The sequence below is a fragment of the Neomonachus schauinslandi genome, chromosome 4 (genome assembly GCF_002201575.2).
Source record: "Neomonachus schauinslandi chromosome 4, ASM220157v2, whole genome shotgun sequence".
Taxonomy (NCBI): domain Eukaryota; kingdom Metazoa; phylum Chordata; class Mammalia; order Carnivora; family Phocidae; genus Neomonachus; species Neomonachus schauinslandi.
In genome coordinates this window covers 26,789,055-26,804,368 of record NC_058406.1, presented here as the reverse complement: position 1 = coordinate 26,804,368, position 15,314 = coordinate 26,789,055, and the positions used below count along the sequence as shown (strand labels likewise).

General features: G+C 42.6%; 1 protein-coding gene across 4 annotated transcripts in view; it reads left to right on the top strand.

The window, feature by feature from the left end:
- The window catches only part of PSMB2 (proteasome 20S subunit beta 2), a 34,188-nt gene extending 20,718 nt beyond the window's left edge, over positions 1 to 13,470 (top strand). For 3 of the 4 annotated variants that reach the window (XM_021683690.1, XM_044913961.1, XM_044913960.1), the window contains exons 4-6: positions 8,462 to 8,624; positions 10,117 to 10,166; positions 12,416 to 13,470. In XM_021683690.1, the coding sequence (XP_021539365.1) occupies positions 8,462 to 8,624; positions 10,117 to 10,166; positions 12,416 to 12,523 (321 nt within the window). In that variant the 3' untranslated portion in view covers positions 12,524 to 13,470. The remainder of the gene's footprint in view (positions 1 to 8,461; positions 8,625 to 10,116; positions 10,167 to 12,415) is intronic. The other variant, XM_044913962.1, reaches the window with a different exon arrangement.
- Positions 13,471 to 15,314: the final 1,844 nt, after the last annotated feature.

Sequence of the window (15,314 nt, the reverse complement as noted above, 5' to 3'; positions counted from 1 at the left end):
ATGCTAAGTAACATCTATTGAATGTAAAATAAAGGGGCACCTGCTGGCTTAGTCAGTAGAGCATGCAACTCTTGATCTTGGTGTTGTGAGTTCGAGCCTCATATTGGGTGTAGAGATTACTTTAAAAAGTAAAATCTTGGGGTGCCTGGGTGGCTCAGTTGGTTAAGCGGCTGCCTTCAGCTCAGGTCATGATCCCAGGGTCCTGGGATCAAGTCCCGCATCAGGCTCCCTGCTCAGCGGAGAGCCTGCTTCTCCCTCTCTCTTTGCCTGCCTCTCTGCCTACTTGTGCTCTCTCTGACTCTCTGTCAAATAAATAAAATCTTTAAAAAAAATAAAATCTTTCAAAAATAATAAAATAAAATATAGTCACATTTTAAATGCAAAAGTGAAGTTGTTTGGGGTATCTGCCCATTTTATTTCTGGTCTCAGCTCTTGCAGGATTTGGTTGAAGCCCTTTATAAATTGTGTACATTTATACTTAAGGCATAATTACCATTGTTATTAGAAAAAGAGATTGTTGGGCGCCTGGGTGGCTCAGATGGTTAAGTGTCTGCCTTCGGCTCAGGTCATGATCCCAGGGTCCTGGGATCGAGTCCCGCATCGGGCTCCCTGCTCCTTGGGAGCCTGCTTCTCCCTCTGCCTCTCTCTCTCTCTCTGTCTCTCATGAATAAATAAATAAAATCTTTAAAAAAAAAAAAAAAAAAAAAAAAAAAAAGAAAAAGAGATTGTTGGGTTTCCTTAAAAAGGACTGTGTTGGAGAGGATTAAAGTCAGAATACGCATGACCTATATTGTTTAGGTGCTAAGGATAGCTGTTCTTACATCCATAGAGCCACAATCTTTTAGAGCTAGAAAAGGTATATAGGTTGTGAAGACAGGTGGAAGTTCCTGAAATCTCTGAGATTTTTTTAAATAAAGTGTTTGATGTAGTAAACATTGCAATTCTAGTATAGGGACAAAGTCCTTTAATTAAAATGGCAAAATTGACATTGAAATTTTAAATTTATTTATTTATTAGAGAGAGCACAAGCTTGCCGGCAGGGGGCAGGGAGGGGCAGAGGGAGAGAGGGAAAATCTCAAGCAGACTCCCCACTGAGCACGGAGCCTGACGCAGGAACCCTAAGATCATGACTGGAGCCAAAATCAAGAGTCAGACACTCAATTGACTGAGCTACCCAAGTGCCCCGACATTGAAATTTTAAAATTATGCCATCAAACCCATGCAGAGCAGGTAGCTAGTGAATTCTGTTGATTATTGGAAACAAGCTCCTGATTCAGAGTCCAGAGCATCAGTATAAGGAAATGATAACTGATCCATTTTGTTTATTAATGAATTTGTAAAATTGGGCATTGACAAAGCAGTTATGGTATTGGTATCTGCTTATCATCACAGGTATTTATTGAGTACTTACTACATGTTTTATACCCTTTGGGGGAGTCATGTGGTCTGACATTATACCTGCCCTTTTAAAACTTAAAATATTATTGGTCATGTAAGATGTGATACATGAAACAGAAAACAATAGGTATTGGTATGCAAAATAGTATATCCTGAAATATTTGAGTGTGAAACTGACATTTACATACTGAATCATATTTTCACACTAATTTCCATTTTGTGGAGGCAGCATGGTTTCCTAGAAAAGCACACAAGACTTGGAATCAGAAGCCTAAAATTCTGGTCCTGACACTAATTAGCTGCGTGGCTTAGGGCACATCACTGTCCCTTCTTTGAACTTGAGTCCCCACATTTGTAAAACGGATGTTGGACAAACTAGTTGAGCTTTCTTCTTATTCTGTAAAGTGCATTTTTGTGAAATACTCTCAGTGCCAAAGATGAGATTTTAGGAAGCTTTGACAGTCAACTGGGGTGAAAGAAATAGCACGCACTGTCCCTCCAAAGCCCAGTCTCTGTTCAGTGTATTTAGAAGTCTGTTTACTAAAACACTGTCATCACTAGACAAACTCCTCTGTCCTGTTGGTGGTTCTGCATCTCCTTCCAGATTACTCCAGGAATGGAAGTATGCTTCACACACTGCTTAGTGTTCCAAGGTACAGCACAGTGTAAAAGAAACCGCACCTCCAAAGCACCTCACTCCTAGCGACATCGTCCTATTCAATTAGAGGTGGCAAAGGCTGGCCTGGCTCCAAAGGAATACTGTCAATTCCTCTCTTTTTCTGTGTCCACGCTCGGCGGGATGCTTCCTCACGCCCACCTCTCTCCCCCTTGCTGTGACTTTGGCTTCCGCCAGATGTCACACCGCTGCTTGTCACCGCCCAGACTGTCGTTGCTGATTTTGTTGTTTCAGTGTATTTATCACAACTGTTCTCTTTAGCTGTAAAATTTATGGAATTTCACACTCTTCTTAATCACTACAGTGTTTCTTTTTCATGAGAGAGGGAATATACAAGGAGTTGTATGTACAGGAGTTGGAAGAGGGGAAATGTTCCACCTAACTTGAGGAAAGTTTGTATGTGTATACCATCCAATGCCCAAATACACAAAGTGGAACCGAGCTCAGTTCTACAGGGCACAGGTATTAGGAAGTCCATTTCAATCCCAGGGAGAAGTACACAAGAGATGTGCTTACTGGATAATTTCCTTGGCTTAAATTTTATCCCCTTTTGCAACCAAAAAAGGGGGTGATTTGATTAGTTCTTAGTGGGACATCTTGATATTATCATCTAGTCAGAAGTGTTTTTGTTTAAGATTTTATTTATATGAGAGAGAGAGAGCGCACATGAGAGGGAGGAGGGTCAGAGGGCGAAGCAGACTCCCTGCTAAGCAGGGAGCCTCATGCGGGACTGGATCCTGGACCCAGGCGCCCCAATTTCTAAACTTTTTTTTTTTAAGATTTTATTTATTTGACAGAGACACAGCGAGAGAGGGAACACAAGCAGGGGGAGTGGGAGAGGGAGAAGCAGGCTCCCTGCTGAGCAGGGAGCCCAACACGGGGCTCGATCCCAGGACTCTGGGATCATGACCTGAGCCAAAGGCAAGTCGCTTAACCAACTGAGCCACCCAGGTGCCCCTCTAGTCAGTTCTGTTAATAATGCAGTCAGATCCTAAAAGTGCCAGTCATGGTGGTGATTATGGTGATAATAACTAATCTGTATTATTACTGCCTAAGAGGCATTTGCATTGGACACTTTACATTTACTGTTATTGTCCCTGTTGTATAGATGAAGAAATCTCAAAATGACTTAAAGCCCTTCACTTTAAAATAACCTTACGTCGTGTATGGGGGGGAGAGAGTAAATCTCAAGCAGGCTCCTCGTCCAGTGTGGAGCCTGTCGCTAGGCTCGATCTCACAACCCTGAGATCATGACCTGAGCTGAAATCGAGTCAGACACTTAACTGACTGAGCCATCCAGGTGCCTCTCGTGTATTTTTTTTTTTTAGATTTTATTTATTTATTTGAGAGAGAGAGCACAAGCAGGGGCAGGGATGGAGGGAAAACAACAAGTAGACTTAGAGCTAAGCAGGGAGCCCGATGCCGGGCTAGATCCCAGGACCCTGGGATCATGACCTGAGCTGAAATCAAAAGTCGGACACTTAGCTGACTGAACCACCCAGGCGCCCCATCGTGTATTTTTTTTTTATGGGAGGAAAAGGTAGCACATTTGTCGTTTGTCTAGCATTGCCCACCCCCCACTTGTAAAAAGAGGCAAAATTTTGGTGGTACCTTGTTTTAGAAGCTAAAATTCATTTTGAGTTACCAGGATGGTTCATTTAAATTTTTTCTTTGTCTATCAATTAGATATACAACTTTAAAACTAAGCATTTTGGTGTTAGCACTGCAAACCATTAATGGTGATCCTTAAGGCTGTTGGGCAGAGAGTGTCTCATCTAAATGTTTGGATTCATTTATTGGTCATCTGGATGTTTAGGTTAGTTCAAAATTGTATATAATATTGAGTCCTAGCCTTTGTTGTGAAGGATGCCTTGACATACAAGATACAGTTCCTTGCCTTGGGGACCTCATAACTTTGTTTCATTACCTAGACTTGCTATCTAAATAATTAGAATGATGGTGACAACCAAAGACTAGATTCTATCATGCACAAAACAAGGATTACTTTGTGAAGGATAGATGTTTCCTAGCAAATCTGTCATGATTGATTAGTGTTCCTATTTCGCCGGAATAATTGGCAGATTCTCACAGGGACTGCTGATCATGGGATAGAATGGAACTGATGAAAAAGTAGCTAGAAAGTGAGGCCTGGCACTCAGGTGGACATATCTCTAGCGGCAGAAACAGCATGAAAGTACTTAATAAATAAGTAAATGGTACTTACTCTGCAAGTCTGCATGTAGGTTTTGTTTTTATTTTTTCAGCCTTCCAGAAAATCTCTAGGTCTCCAGGCCTGTGATCAGTCTCAAGATAGGTTAGGGTAGGTTGGCTATGAAATGGATATGCTCTAAGTTAAGATGCTTGTGAATGTCTTTGACAGTGAATACAATCACCTTGGGGCCCCTGAAAAGAGTCGGAAGGGGAGAGGAGGAAACTGTCATTTACTGCATTTTCCCCATGTGTCAGGCAGTGTGCTAGGCACTTGTTATTAACATCCTTCCAGGTCCTTTATGAAGCCATATATGAGGAATTATATTTCAGTGCTAGGAGTAGGTGGGCTTCTCCTGAGTACCTGCCCAGTGTATTTCTTGGGCGCTGTGAACTTCATAGGTGATTGTGTTTCTCTAGTGATAAATTTAGCATTTATCGAGTCTTTACTATGTCTTAGGCACTATGCTCATTGTTTATATGCATTATCTCTTTCAATCTTCACTCTAGCTCTTTTGTGTAGGTCTTAGCCTGTTTTTAATGAGAACACTAAAATTCAGAGAAGTTAAGTGACTAGCTTTTCTAAGGCTACGCATTGGTAAGACAGCCAGATTTCGAACTCAAGTCTAACTATATAGTGTAACCCAGCTATTTTTTCCTAAGATACTTATTTATGCTATTATTCCCCCTTCGTTCTATTCCAAATGCCTGACCTGTATCCTCAATTTTTCTTTAGTTAGCAACCCATGTCTGAAGGGAGGTAGAACGAGAAGGCCTAGGAGCCTAGCAAAAAGCAACAATGTGTGGGCATTCAGAGAGATGCTGGCAGTCTGTTTGTTTGTTTATTTATTTACTTATTTATTTATTTAAGATTTTATTTATATATTTTGACAGAGAGAGACAGTGAGAGAGGGAACACAAGCAGGGGGAGTGGGAGAGGGAGAAGCAGGCTCCCCGCTGAGCAAGGAGCCCAACTCGGGGCTCCCTGGGATCATGACCTGAGCCGAAGGGAGACACTTAATGACTGAGCCACCCAGGCAACCCTGGCAGTCTGTTTAGACTTGAGTGAATTCTTGGAAGTATGACCTATCACTTTCTGACATTTGTTTAGTGGTTTTCCTCATCTTGTGATACTAGGCATTAGCCACATATAAATTAAAATGTGTAATGCTTTCTGATATGATTATCACTCATCAGCAAATATTTATTGAGCATGTACTATATGCTTGTATATCATTGAACAAACCATACATAATCCTGCCTTCATGGTACTTATAATTGGCATAAATATTTGAATAGGTGGGTTGTAGTTTACACATAAATATTTCCCTAAACACACCACCAGCAGTCACACATGTATATGCGGTCAGAATAGCACAAAATTGAAGGGCTTGGAATTTGTCTCATTCCAGGAAAGTTATAAGGAATCAAGAATATGAGGGACTGTAACAGTCAAGAAACCCATAACTATGGCTTTATCACTTTGAACACCATGATTCTGAGAGGAGCAGGAGTGACAGTATAGAAGACTTTATTTGAAATTTTAAAAAACTAGTGTGAGCCAGAGATCTTTGATGGAGCATTGTCAGAAGAATTTCAGAAACTGCAAGTTGTTACACAGATGTATTGATTTAATTAGTCTAGATAACACCATTTATTTATGCTTGAGCATCTCACACTTGCAGAAGTTGGTAATTCGAAGTCACACAATAATTTGTGAGTTATCTTCTCTACCACGTGTTGTGGCTTCTGAATACCAACTTTGATGAGTGCGTGTATCAGATGCTTCAGCATAAATAAATGATATTATATAGACCAGTTAAGCAATACAGTTTGTTTTTGAAATTCCATTGATACAGTTTCATGTAAGATCTTTTAAAATCATGTGTTTTAAACACAGTATAGTGTAATGTCATAATATAGGCAAGATCCTCACTGGACAGAACATATCTGGGTTCTGGGTTGCCTCGACTTCTCGGGGTAGCTGAATGGATCCTTAACTTAGCATTACAACTTGATAAAATTGTTCTGGTTGATGATACAGTGGGTATTTTGGCCCATGAACAAAGAATAGTACAGTTAACCTCTTAGCAAAAAGATGAACTTTTTTTGTGATAGGTAAGAGACTTCATTATGAAATCTCTTGGGAAGGAAAACCAGGTAAAATCCCCATCTCTGCCATCTCTGTCTCCCTCTGCCCCTCATTCTTCTCTCTGTTTCCTCTTTGCTATTCCACTTTTAACCATAACAACACAAAGGTATTCTATGTCTGCCTGATTTTACAGGTGGTCTGCCACTTGAGATTTTGGTCCAGGTGCCCAGACTGAACCTGTTCAGTTTTCACACTTAGAAAAAAATTCTATTAGATAAATATTCTTATCTTTAGCTAATTTAAACAGTTTTGTCTTTGTTGTTTAAAGTAGTAAGCTATTGAAAGGAGACTGGGGTATGGCTAATACACTAGGAAATTTAGGTAGCATCTTTTCTTTCAGAGTTTGGGATGCTCACCTCTATTATTTTTTCTCACCGTACTCCCTGGAAAATAGAAAGCGAAGGATTAATTAACCCAGTTTTACACATAAGGAAACAGAAGCTTATAGGGGTTAAGTGTCTTGCCTAAGGTCAGAATTACTAAGAACGTAGTTGCAGAACGTGGCAAAGAGTTCTGGAGCCTGGCAGAGTGTAGCACACTGCCCACCAGGAAATGTGTCAGGCAGGTAATTATTTTCTCAGAAGACTTGACTACTGCTAGTCAGTTCTTCCTCCTCTCAGACCATCCACCATCTTATCCCCAAGGCAGAAACTTGTTTGCAGTTTAGGGCTACTCTGTATCTTTAGGAACTGAAATGTTACTAGGACAACTGGCTTGGAGTTCCAAGTAAGTATATAATATTTTCATGTGTTCTTCTCACATGAGTTTCTTCAAGCTTCCAAGTGCCCATGTTAATCATTGTTCAAAAATGTGAGATATCACTTTTAAGACCACTAGCTGTCATTACTCTATGCTCTATAAAAGGGCGTGTAAATATATTCAGTTTCATTTAATATGCATTTAATTGAATATATGGGCACATAACCTTGAGCAAGGCCTGCTCACTACCCACTGAGGCAAATGTAAGATGAAAAACACATTTTGCAGTGAAAAAGGAAGCCATGTAAAATGGGAGTCTCCCTCCGGATGCCTAGGGGCCTAGACAGGCTCAGTTTAACATGGTGAACAGCCCAGCTGGTGTCGAAAAAAAAAAATAAGTATCTGTTTGGAGATGAAGACCAAGGCGGACGTAGTCAAGGTTCTTTGTAGAAATGTACATGTTTAGATTTGCTGGTGATACAAAGAAGGGATACCTGTTAATTTGTATTTGTCTCATTGATATAAATTACTTTTTAGTTATCTTAGCAGAGCCTTGTTATATGAGAAAAATGTTATTAGCATTTCACTTAAAACTACAGTTCTTCTAGTATTACTATGTTTCCACAGTTCTAGCGTATTTATGGACTTCCATTATTACTGTCTGCACTAAAAGTTTAATGATTTGAGGGGTGCCTGGCTGGCTCAGTTGGGTAGAGCATGCAGCTCTTGATCTAGGGGTTGTGAGTTTGAGCCCCATGTTGGGCGTGGAGCCTACTTAAAAATTAAAAAAAATTAAAAGCTTAGTGATTTGACTTCAATTTTTGAGACCTACTATCCTTCTGCACCCCAAGAGTTTTTCTTTAATACTGGGGCATACGGTCTACCACTTGAGATTTTGGTCCAGGTGCCCAGACTGAACCTGTTCATTCTGGAAGATGTGGTTGGGGCTGCTGCTTTCTTTAGTCTATGGCCTGACACTCTCAGAACTGTGTTTGTTGGTTTCAGCAGTTAGGAAAGACAGGAACACCAATGCTCTCTTTGCCTTTGAAATGCTTTTGTAACAAGTTCTTGTCCATAGGCTTTAAGAAGAAAGCAGGGTTTTTTTTAATACCTTAAAGTGCTCCCAATGCTCTTCTGTTCAGAGAAAAGAAGCCAGTCTCCCTTTACCTCTTACCATACTCTCGGACCTTTAGATTTCTTTCAGTTTTACTTTCATCATGATTTACTTAGCTGCTGCTGTTTTCTTACTCATCAAGAATTGGAATGTTCCCATTTGTCATGGAAGGAGATGTTGGTGTTACTGCTTTGACCGTGTCTTTCTTTTGCAGACCCCGTATCATGTCAACCTCCTCCTGGCTGGTTATGATGAGCATGAGGGTCCAGCGCTCTACTACATGGACTACCTGGCAGCCTTGGCCAAAGCCCCTTTTGCAGCCCATGGCTATGGTGCCTTCCTGACTCTCAGTATCCTGGACCGATACTATACACCAAGTAAGTTCTAGCACACTAGGTAGGGAGTAGTAGCAGAGTCCCATCCTAAGCTGCTTCCTGGTTTTGTACACCTACCCCTTGGTGGTCAGGGCTTGAATGGAGGATGGATCCTAGGAAGCACATCCAGGTACCTTGTGGAAGCTGCTCTCCCCTGCAGGTCAGTAGGGTTATTGTAAGGCTAATAAAAGTCCCTTTTTTGCCAGACAAAAGGAGGTACTGCATATGTCCAGAGCTGGGTTTGCTTTTGTTTTGTTTTGTTTTAAAGGGTATTGGAGTAGTGAGTAAAACTAATTTTTCAGTTTTTTAACTCATTTTTCCCTGCCTGGATGCTTATTAGCATCTCAGCTATAAGGAATGAACAAGTAAACCAAGTGGTCTGTGTGTTTGTTTTGAGCTTGTGAGGATGAACAGGTCCCCAGCATGACAACTGAGGATTTCTTTGCTTAAATGTTAAAGCTTTTGAAGGCCCCAAGCCTGGGCCCCTCCCTTGGTTCTTATCACCTGATGGCTGTCCCTCCTGTAAGAAGAAGCTGGCTCTCTTCTTGTCAGACGTTAGCTTGGCAGAGCTTCCAGCACAGTAATGCTTTTGTGCTAAGTTCTATCTTCTGACTCCAATCTCAGCCTTGATTTTCGCCACTGTGAGCGATAGGCACTTGGGATTTGTCACTTTTGCAGGCTGTAGATGCAACACACATAACCACTTCTCACCTTAAATTCCATTCTTCCCTGTCAGTACAGGAAAAAATCTGGCTTCTCCACTCTTTTTGGTGCTGCCCTCTCACTCAACCGTAGCCATACCAGCGTTCTAGGCCACATCCTGAAAAGAATTAGCCTGGCCTCCTAGTGACTGTTTCTTGATTTGGCATCTGTCAGTAGTACAGCTGACTTGCCCACCAAAATCACCACTAACCATCCCTGAAGCCTAACTGCCTAATATGTCATCCCAGTTTGCCATGCTTGTGGACAGTTCCTTTGGCTCCGATTTTATGAGAGTCTCAGCCCTATCCCATGAATTCTCTTTCCATTGTTAAACGGAGACCCAGCTGGGAAAGTGAGGCTAAAACTCAGGCCCTGTCCTCCCTTTCCCTGACTTGCAGCTGGCTAGGGCAGATGGAACTGATTTAAGCCCTGGTCTAAAAGGGGGGGGGCTGGGGTGTGTGTAGGGGTGAGGGGGATGGGCTATAAAAAAAGAGGCAAGCCGCTGGACTTCTCTAGAGGCAGGCCCTGGCCATGGGAGGGAGAATTCCGTCATGCTTACCCTTCTCTGTAGCAAATCAATTTGCAGTGGCTTGCGGCTGCCAGAGCACTGGGTCTGGGGCACCTTCCACTGCATATGGAATAAGTTTGTTGCAAACTAGAAGGCTAGGCTTTTTTTTGCCATTTCCGTTTGTGTGGCATACTGACCTAAAGAAGTTTGAAAGGTAAAACTTGTGGCAGAGAGTTGGACTTAATGGCAAAATGTTGAGTGCGTGGCCTCTGTGTTCTCTTTCAGCTATCTCTCGTGAGAGGGCAGTGGAGCTTCTTAGGAAATGTCTAGAGGAGGTGAGTAGCTCCCACAGGATCCTGAAAGGAATGTTTATCTCTGTTTGCCAATATTGTTCCATTCCTCGGTTGCATTTTTTCTGATCTTTGCCAGAAGGTGTAATAAATACCCACTAACCAGATGTGAAGTTGCTACCAGGGACAGAGTTTGGTGGGTAACAAGCTTATTTTTTTTCTCATGGGTTTCCTCCTCATCAATGTCAATTTTACAATTTAGTTATTTTGGCGGGGAGGGGGTTCATCCAGACTAGTGGTTCTCAGGTTTTGGTGTGTATAATCTAGGGAACTGTGGGGCTTTTTTTTTTTTTTGCTTATTTTTTTTTGCTTTTTTTTTTTTTTTTTAAGATTTTATTTATTTATTTGACAGAGAGAGACAGTGAGAGAGGGAACACAAGCAGGGGGAGTGGGAGAGGGAGAAGCAGGCCTCCCGCGGAGAAGGGAGCCCGATGTGGGGCTCGATCCCAGGATCCCGGGATCATGACCTGAGCTGAAGGCAGACACTTAACAACTGAGCCACTCAGGCGCCCCTTGCTTTTGTTTTTAAGCAGATTCTTGACTACCCCACTCCCACCTCCACCAGATTCTGATTCATTTGTCCTGGTGTAGAGCCTGAGTATGTAATTAGCAGTGCCAGGTGATTCTGCTGCAGTTGGTAACTGGGCCGTACTTTCAGAACTACTCCTGCCCTAGACTTGATACCTGCTCTGTTCCTGTGCCGCCTGGAGTTGCCATACTGTCTGCTCCCTCGTAGTGCATTAGTCCTGCAGAGAAAGCCTTCCCTGAGAATTCAGGAGGCCATAGAAAGCAACCAGGAAGCTTTATGCAGAAGAGGAGAGTAGCCTTTAGTTTACGAGGCCAGGAGCACGGACCCCACCCATTCCAGTACTACTCCTGTAACAGTCTTTGGGGCCCGTATGGAGGATGAGGAGGAAGAGAAAGCAGCTCCCTTAGGCTTTGTAATTCTTTTGCTGTTTTTGTGGCCTAGGGATGAACTTGAATTTGTGGTCTAGTGAGAGAGTAGGAGGGTGGGAGCGGGTGGGAGCATTGGGCGTAATGTCAGTTTGCCTTCTTATACAGTCCTGTCATTTTCAGTCCACAGTGCCCCCTTCTTTCTCTTGTTTGCGAATCCTCTTTCCAAAGCAGAAGCTGAGAATAAACTCATGTGCTTTCCTTAACCGTTCAGCTAAGAGGCCATATTAGTCCAGCAGTCTTAAGTGTTACAAGGGGCCGCTAGGGAGGAGCCACTGGCATATCCAGTGCTTTGAGACTTTACTCACCATGGATCCTAAGGATGATCATTTTACAAACCCACATTCCCTTATTGTCACCTTTTCTTGATTTTGGGGAGCTTGTTTCTGGACATAGGAGTCATCAGCTAGAGGAGACTCAGGAAATGGAATGGGTTGTTGATGCCCAGTCCTCAGCTATAAAGGAGATGGGAAATATGGGAGGGCGGGCTTAGGCCTGGGCAGGTAGACATCTCTGGGATATGCCCCTGAGGGAGCAAGTAGAGAGCTTTATGCCTTCCATCTGAAGACTAAGTGAGGTGTCCAGGAAGGGTGGCCACAGAAACATAGATTTCCTCCAACTGTGTTCCTCAGTAATCTCTAGCCAGGTTAGCGGGGGCTGTCTGCTTCCATGCACGCAGACCACAGCACTTTTGGAACAGCCTCTCAAGCAGAGAATCTTAAGAGAGTGCAGAGATGTTATTTTAATCACAGGTCGGCTTGGATTGCAGGAGTCAGAAGTAGGGGTTGTTCCAAGAGCAGTTCTGCCAACATCCTTCCCACCATTCCACTAGCTACACACACCTGGGCCTTATATAATGTCAGGGGGCGTGGGGTGACTGGAGCAAATTCTTGGGAAGTAGGAGTACATTGCTTTGGTCCAAAGCTTATTCCTAGGGCAATCACTCCTTTGTTGGCTTCTACTTTGAGACATTTTAAAAAAGAAGTCTGTGTTTGCCAGACTGATTAGTAGCAGGCTGTGGGGAATAGAGCCTAGACTGGTCTTATTCTTTCATCAGCTGACTGACCAGAGACAAGCTGCAAGCTGCATCTCCCAGTTCTTGCTCACTGCCCTCCGGCCTCCAGCTGCAGTCTGAGTACTGACTGCCCTCAGGAGAATATAAGCTCCAAAAAAACAGGGATTTTTATCTGCTTATATGCCCAGTGCCTCAAAGAGAGCCTGGCCCATAGTTAGTGCTCAAAAAATATTTTTTGACTGATTGTCTTCATGTCTCTCTGCAGCTCCAGAAACGCTTCATCCTGAATCTGCCAACCTTCAGTGTTCGAATCATTGACAAAAATGGCATCCATGACCTGGACAACATTTCCTTCCCTAAACAGGGCTCCTAACCTTATGCCGACCCTCCCACTTGCCAGGGAACTTTTTTGACGGGCTCCTTCATCTTTTTCTACGCTTTTGACGCATTCTTGACAGATGGTTAATTCAGAATAAAGCTGAATCTGGATAAATTGAGCTCTCTGGTTTGAGTCTCAGTTTACCTAATATCACCTCAGGACGGAAATGTCGAGAGAGGATTATCTGCTTTGGACTTTTTGCCAAGACTGTTTTTCCTTCTGCCCCTTTCCCTTCATTAATGCTCTAATTGCTCTTTAGCAGCTGACAGCCCCACATTGTTTCACTGCCCGGCTTCCTTCCTGTCTGGCTTTTCATATATCTGGCTTGCTAATGTCTCATTCCCCTAAAGCAGTGGTTCTTTTTGCCCCTAAACTTAACATTTTAAAAATTAATTAATTTGAATAGGTGATACGAACAGTAAAAAATGCAAGTGATACAAAATAAAATATTACATAGTAAAAAAATTTACAAAGTAAAAGAAATTACAAAGTAGTTACACAGTAAAAAATACTTCTCCTTTCCCTGTAATTTGATCACCCCTGGGAAGCCAGGGGAACTTCAGCTACTAATTTCTTATCTATCCTTTAAGATCTAAGTTGTTCTTGTATGAAGCGTGCACATGCATGCACGCACACACACATATCCCCTCTTAAAAATATTTTTAAATGTTCTGCATATTGTTTTTTTCATTTAACACTATACTGGAGATTATTCTATATCAGTGTGTGTGTGTGTGTGTGTGTGTATACACACACATATATAGCTACCTTATTCTTGTTGACAGTTGTGTAATATTCTGTTAAATTGATGTACTATAGGCAGTTAACCAGATACCTGTTTTACTTCCTAATCTAGCTTTTTGGGAATGAATAATGTAGATGTTTTTTGGTTAGTGCCACTGAAACAGTGGTTCCTAATAATACAGTTTCCTTATACCTCTCACATGGTTCCTAACTGGAGTTTTCTTTTTTTGGGTACATGATCAGGCTGTACTCCCAGATTATTATTATTTTTTTTTTTAAAGATTTTATTCATTTATTTGAGAGAGAACACAAGCGGGGGGGGGGGCAGGGGGGCAGAGGAAGAGGGAGAAGCAGACGCCCAGCTGAGCAGGGAGCCCGACACAGGGCTTAATCCCAGGACCCCAGGATCATGACCTAAGCCGAAGGTAGATGCTTAACTGGCTGAGCCACCCAGGCGCCCCTCACTCCCAGATTCTAACTAAGTAGGTTTGGGGCCTAGACATAGGAATATTTTTAAAGCCTCCCAAGTAATTCTTATCTTCAACCATGATAGAGAACCACTGGGTGGAAGTTTCTTTAGAGAGTGGTCCTCAAACTTGAGCCTGGAGGGCTTATTGACACATAGCTTGCTGGGTCCTACCCCTATAACTTCTACGTGTTTGGGGTGTGGCCTGAGATCTTGCATTTCTAACATTTCCAGTTGATGCTGCTGCTGCTAGTCCAGCAACCAAACTTCAAACCCCATTTGGTCTTAAACTAAGATAAGGCCTACTTCATCCAGTTCTATGCTACTCTTAATACCAGATACAGATTGGTTTTTTGTTTATCTGAAGTAAAATAACATCTCTCTAAGATGCTATCTACAGATCAGAACATTTGTACTAATAGTATTGTGTTAACATCAGATTAGAATGTCATACACTTTTTGATACACCAATGGTAGATGCTTTACACCATAAGAAGGAAATTAATCATTAGATAAATGGGGGGAAGAGATGATTCATATCACCACAGCTGGCTCAACCTCTAGTACCACTATGAATATGCATGGTTTGGGCTTTTGGCTGGATTCCTGAGTCTCTTTCTAGGGTATCTATTTTTAAAGCTCCACAGGTGATTCTGATGCTTGCCCCAGTTGAGTACCACTATTAAAATATAGGCTGTCCTGCTTCCTGGTTTTTCCATCTGTGAAATGGTCAAAATTGCATCTATCCCATGGGGGATAGTTACGAGGATTCCATGAGGTAATGTAAAGCATTTCGAACAGGGCCTGGCATGCGGTATGTGCTCAGTAAGTATATAATTATTGGTAAACTTGGTATTTTGTATCCATGCCTCACCAGGAATGAGATGGTTTTCTGCCTCTGAATGTTAAGTGTCCCCAGGGCAGTCTAGGTAAGCCCAGCAGCCCACGCTGATTACCAGTCTCTTTTCTCCAACCCAGATCTCTTTCCTGAGCTCCAGATCAACTTATTCCTAAGTAGCTTACCCTCCAGCCATAGGGACATCAAATATGTCTAAAGCTGAGCTTTACCATCTGCCCCCTCCAGAACTCCTCTACAGCATTCCATCTTAGATAACAGTCACCTAGCTCCCAAGTACCCAAGCCAGAAACCTAGGCATCTTTTTTTTTTTTTTTAAAAAAGGGTATAGCTCCCCAATAATCTCTATACACAATGCAGGGCTTGAACTCATAACCCTGAGATCAAGCATCAGATGCTCTACCAACTGAGCCAGACAGATGCCCTGACATCATTTATTTTTAATAAACTTAATTTAATGGGTGCCTGGGTGGCTCAGTTGGTTAAGCGTCTGCCTTCGCTCAGGTCATGATCTCAGGGTCCTGGGATCGAGTCCCACATCGGGCTCCCTGCTCCACGGGGAGCCTGCTTCTCCCTCTGCCTCTCTCTCTCTCTCTGTCTCTCATGAATAAATAAAAAATAAAATAGGGGCACCTGGGTGGCTCAGTCGTTAAGCGTCTGCCTTCGGCTCAGGTCATGATCCCAGGGTCCTGGGATCGAGCCCTGAATCGGGCTCTCTG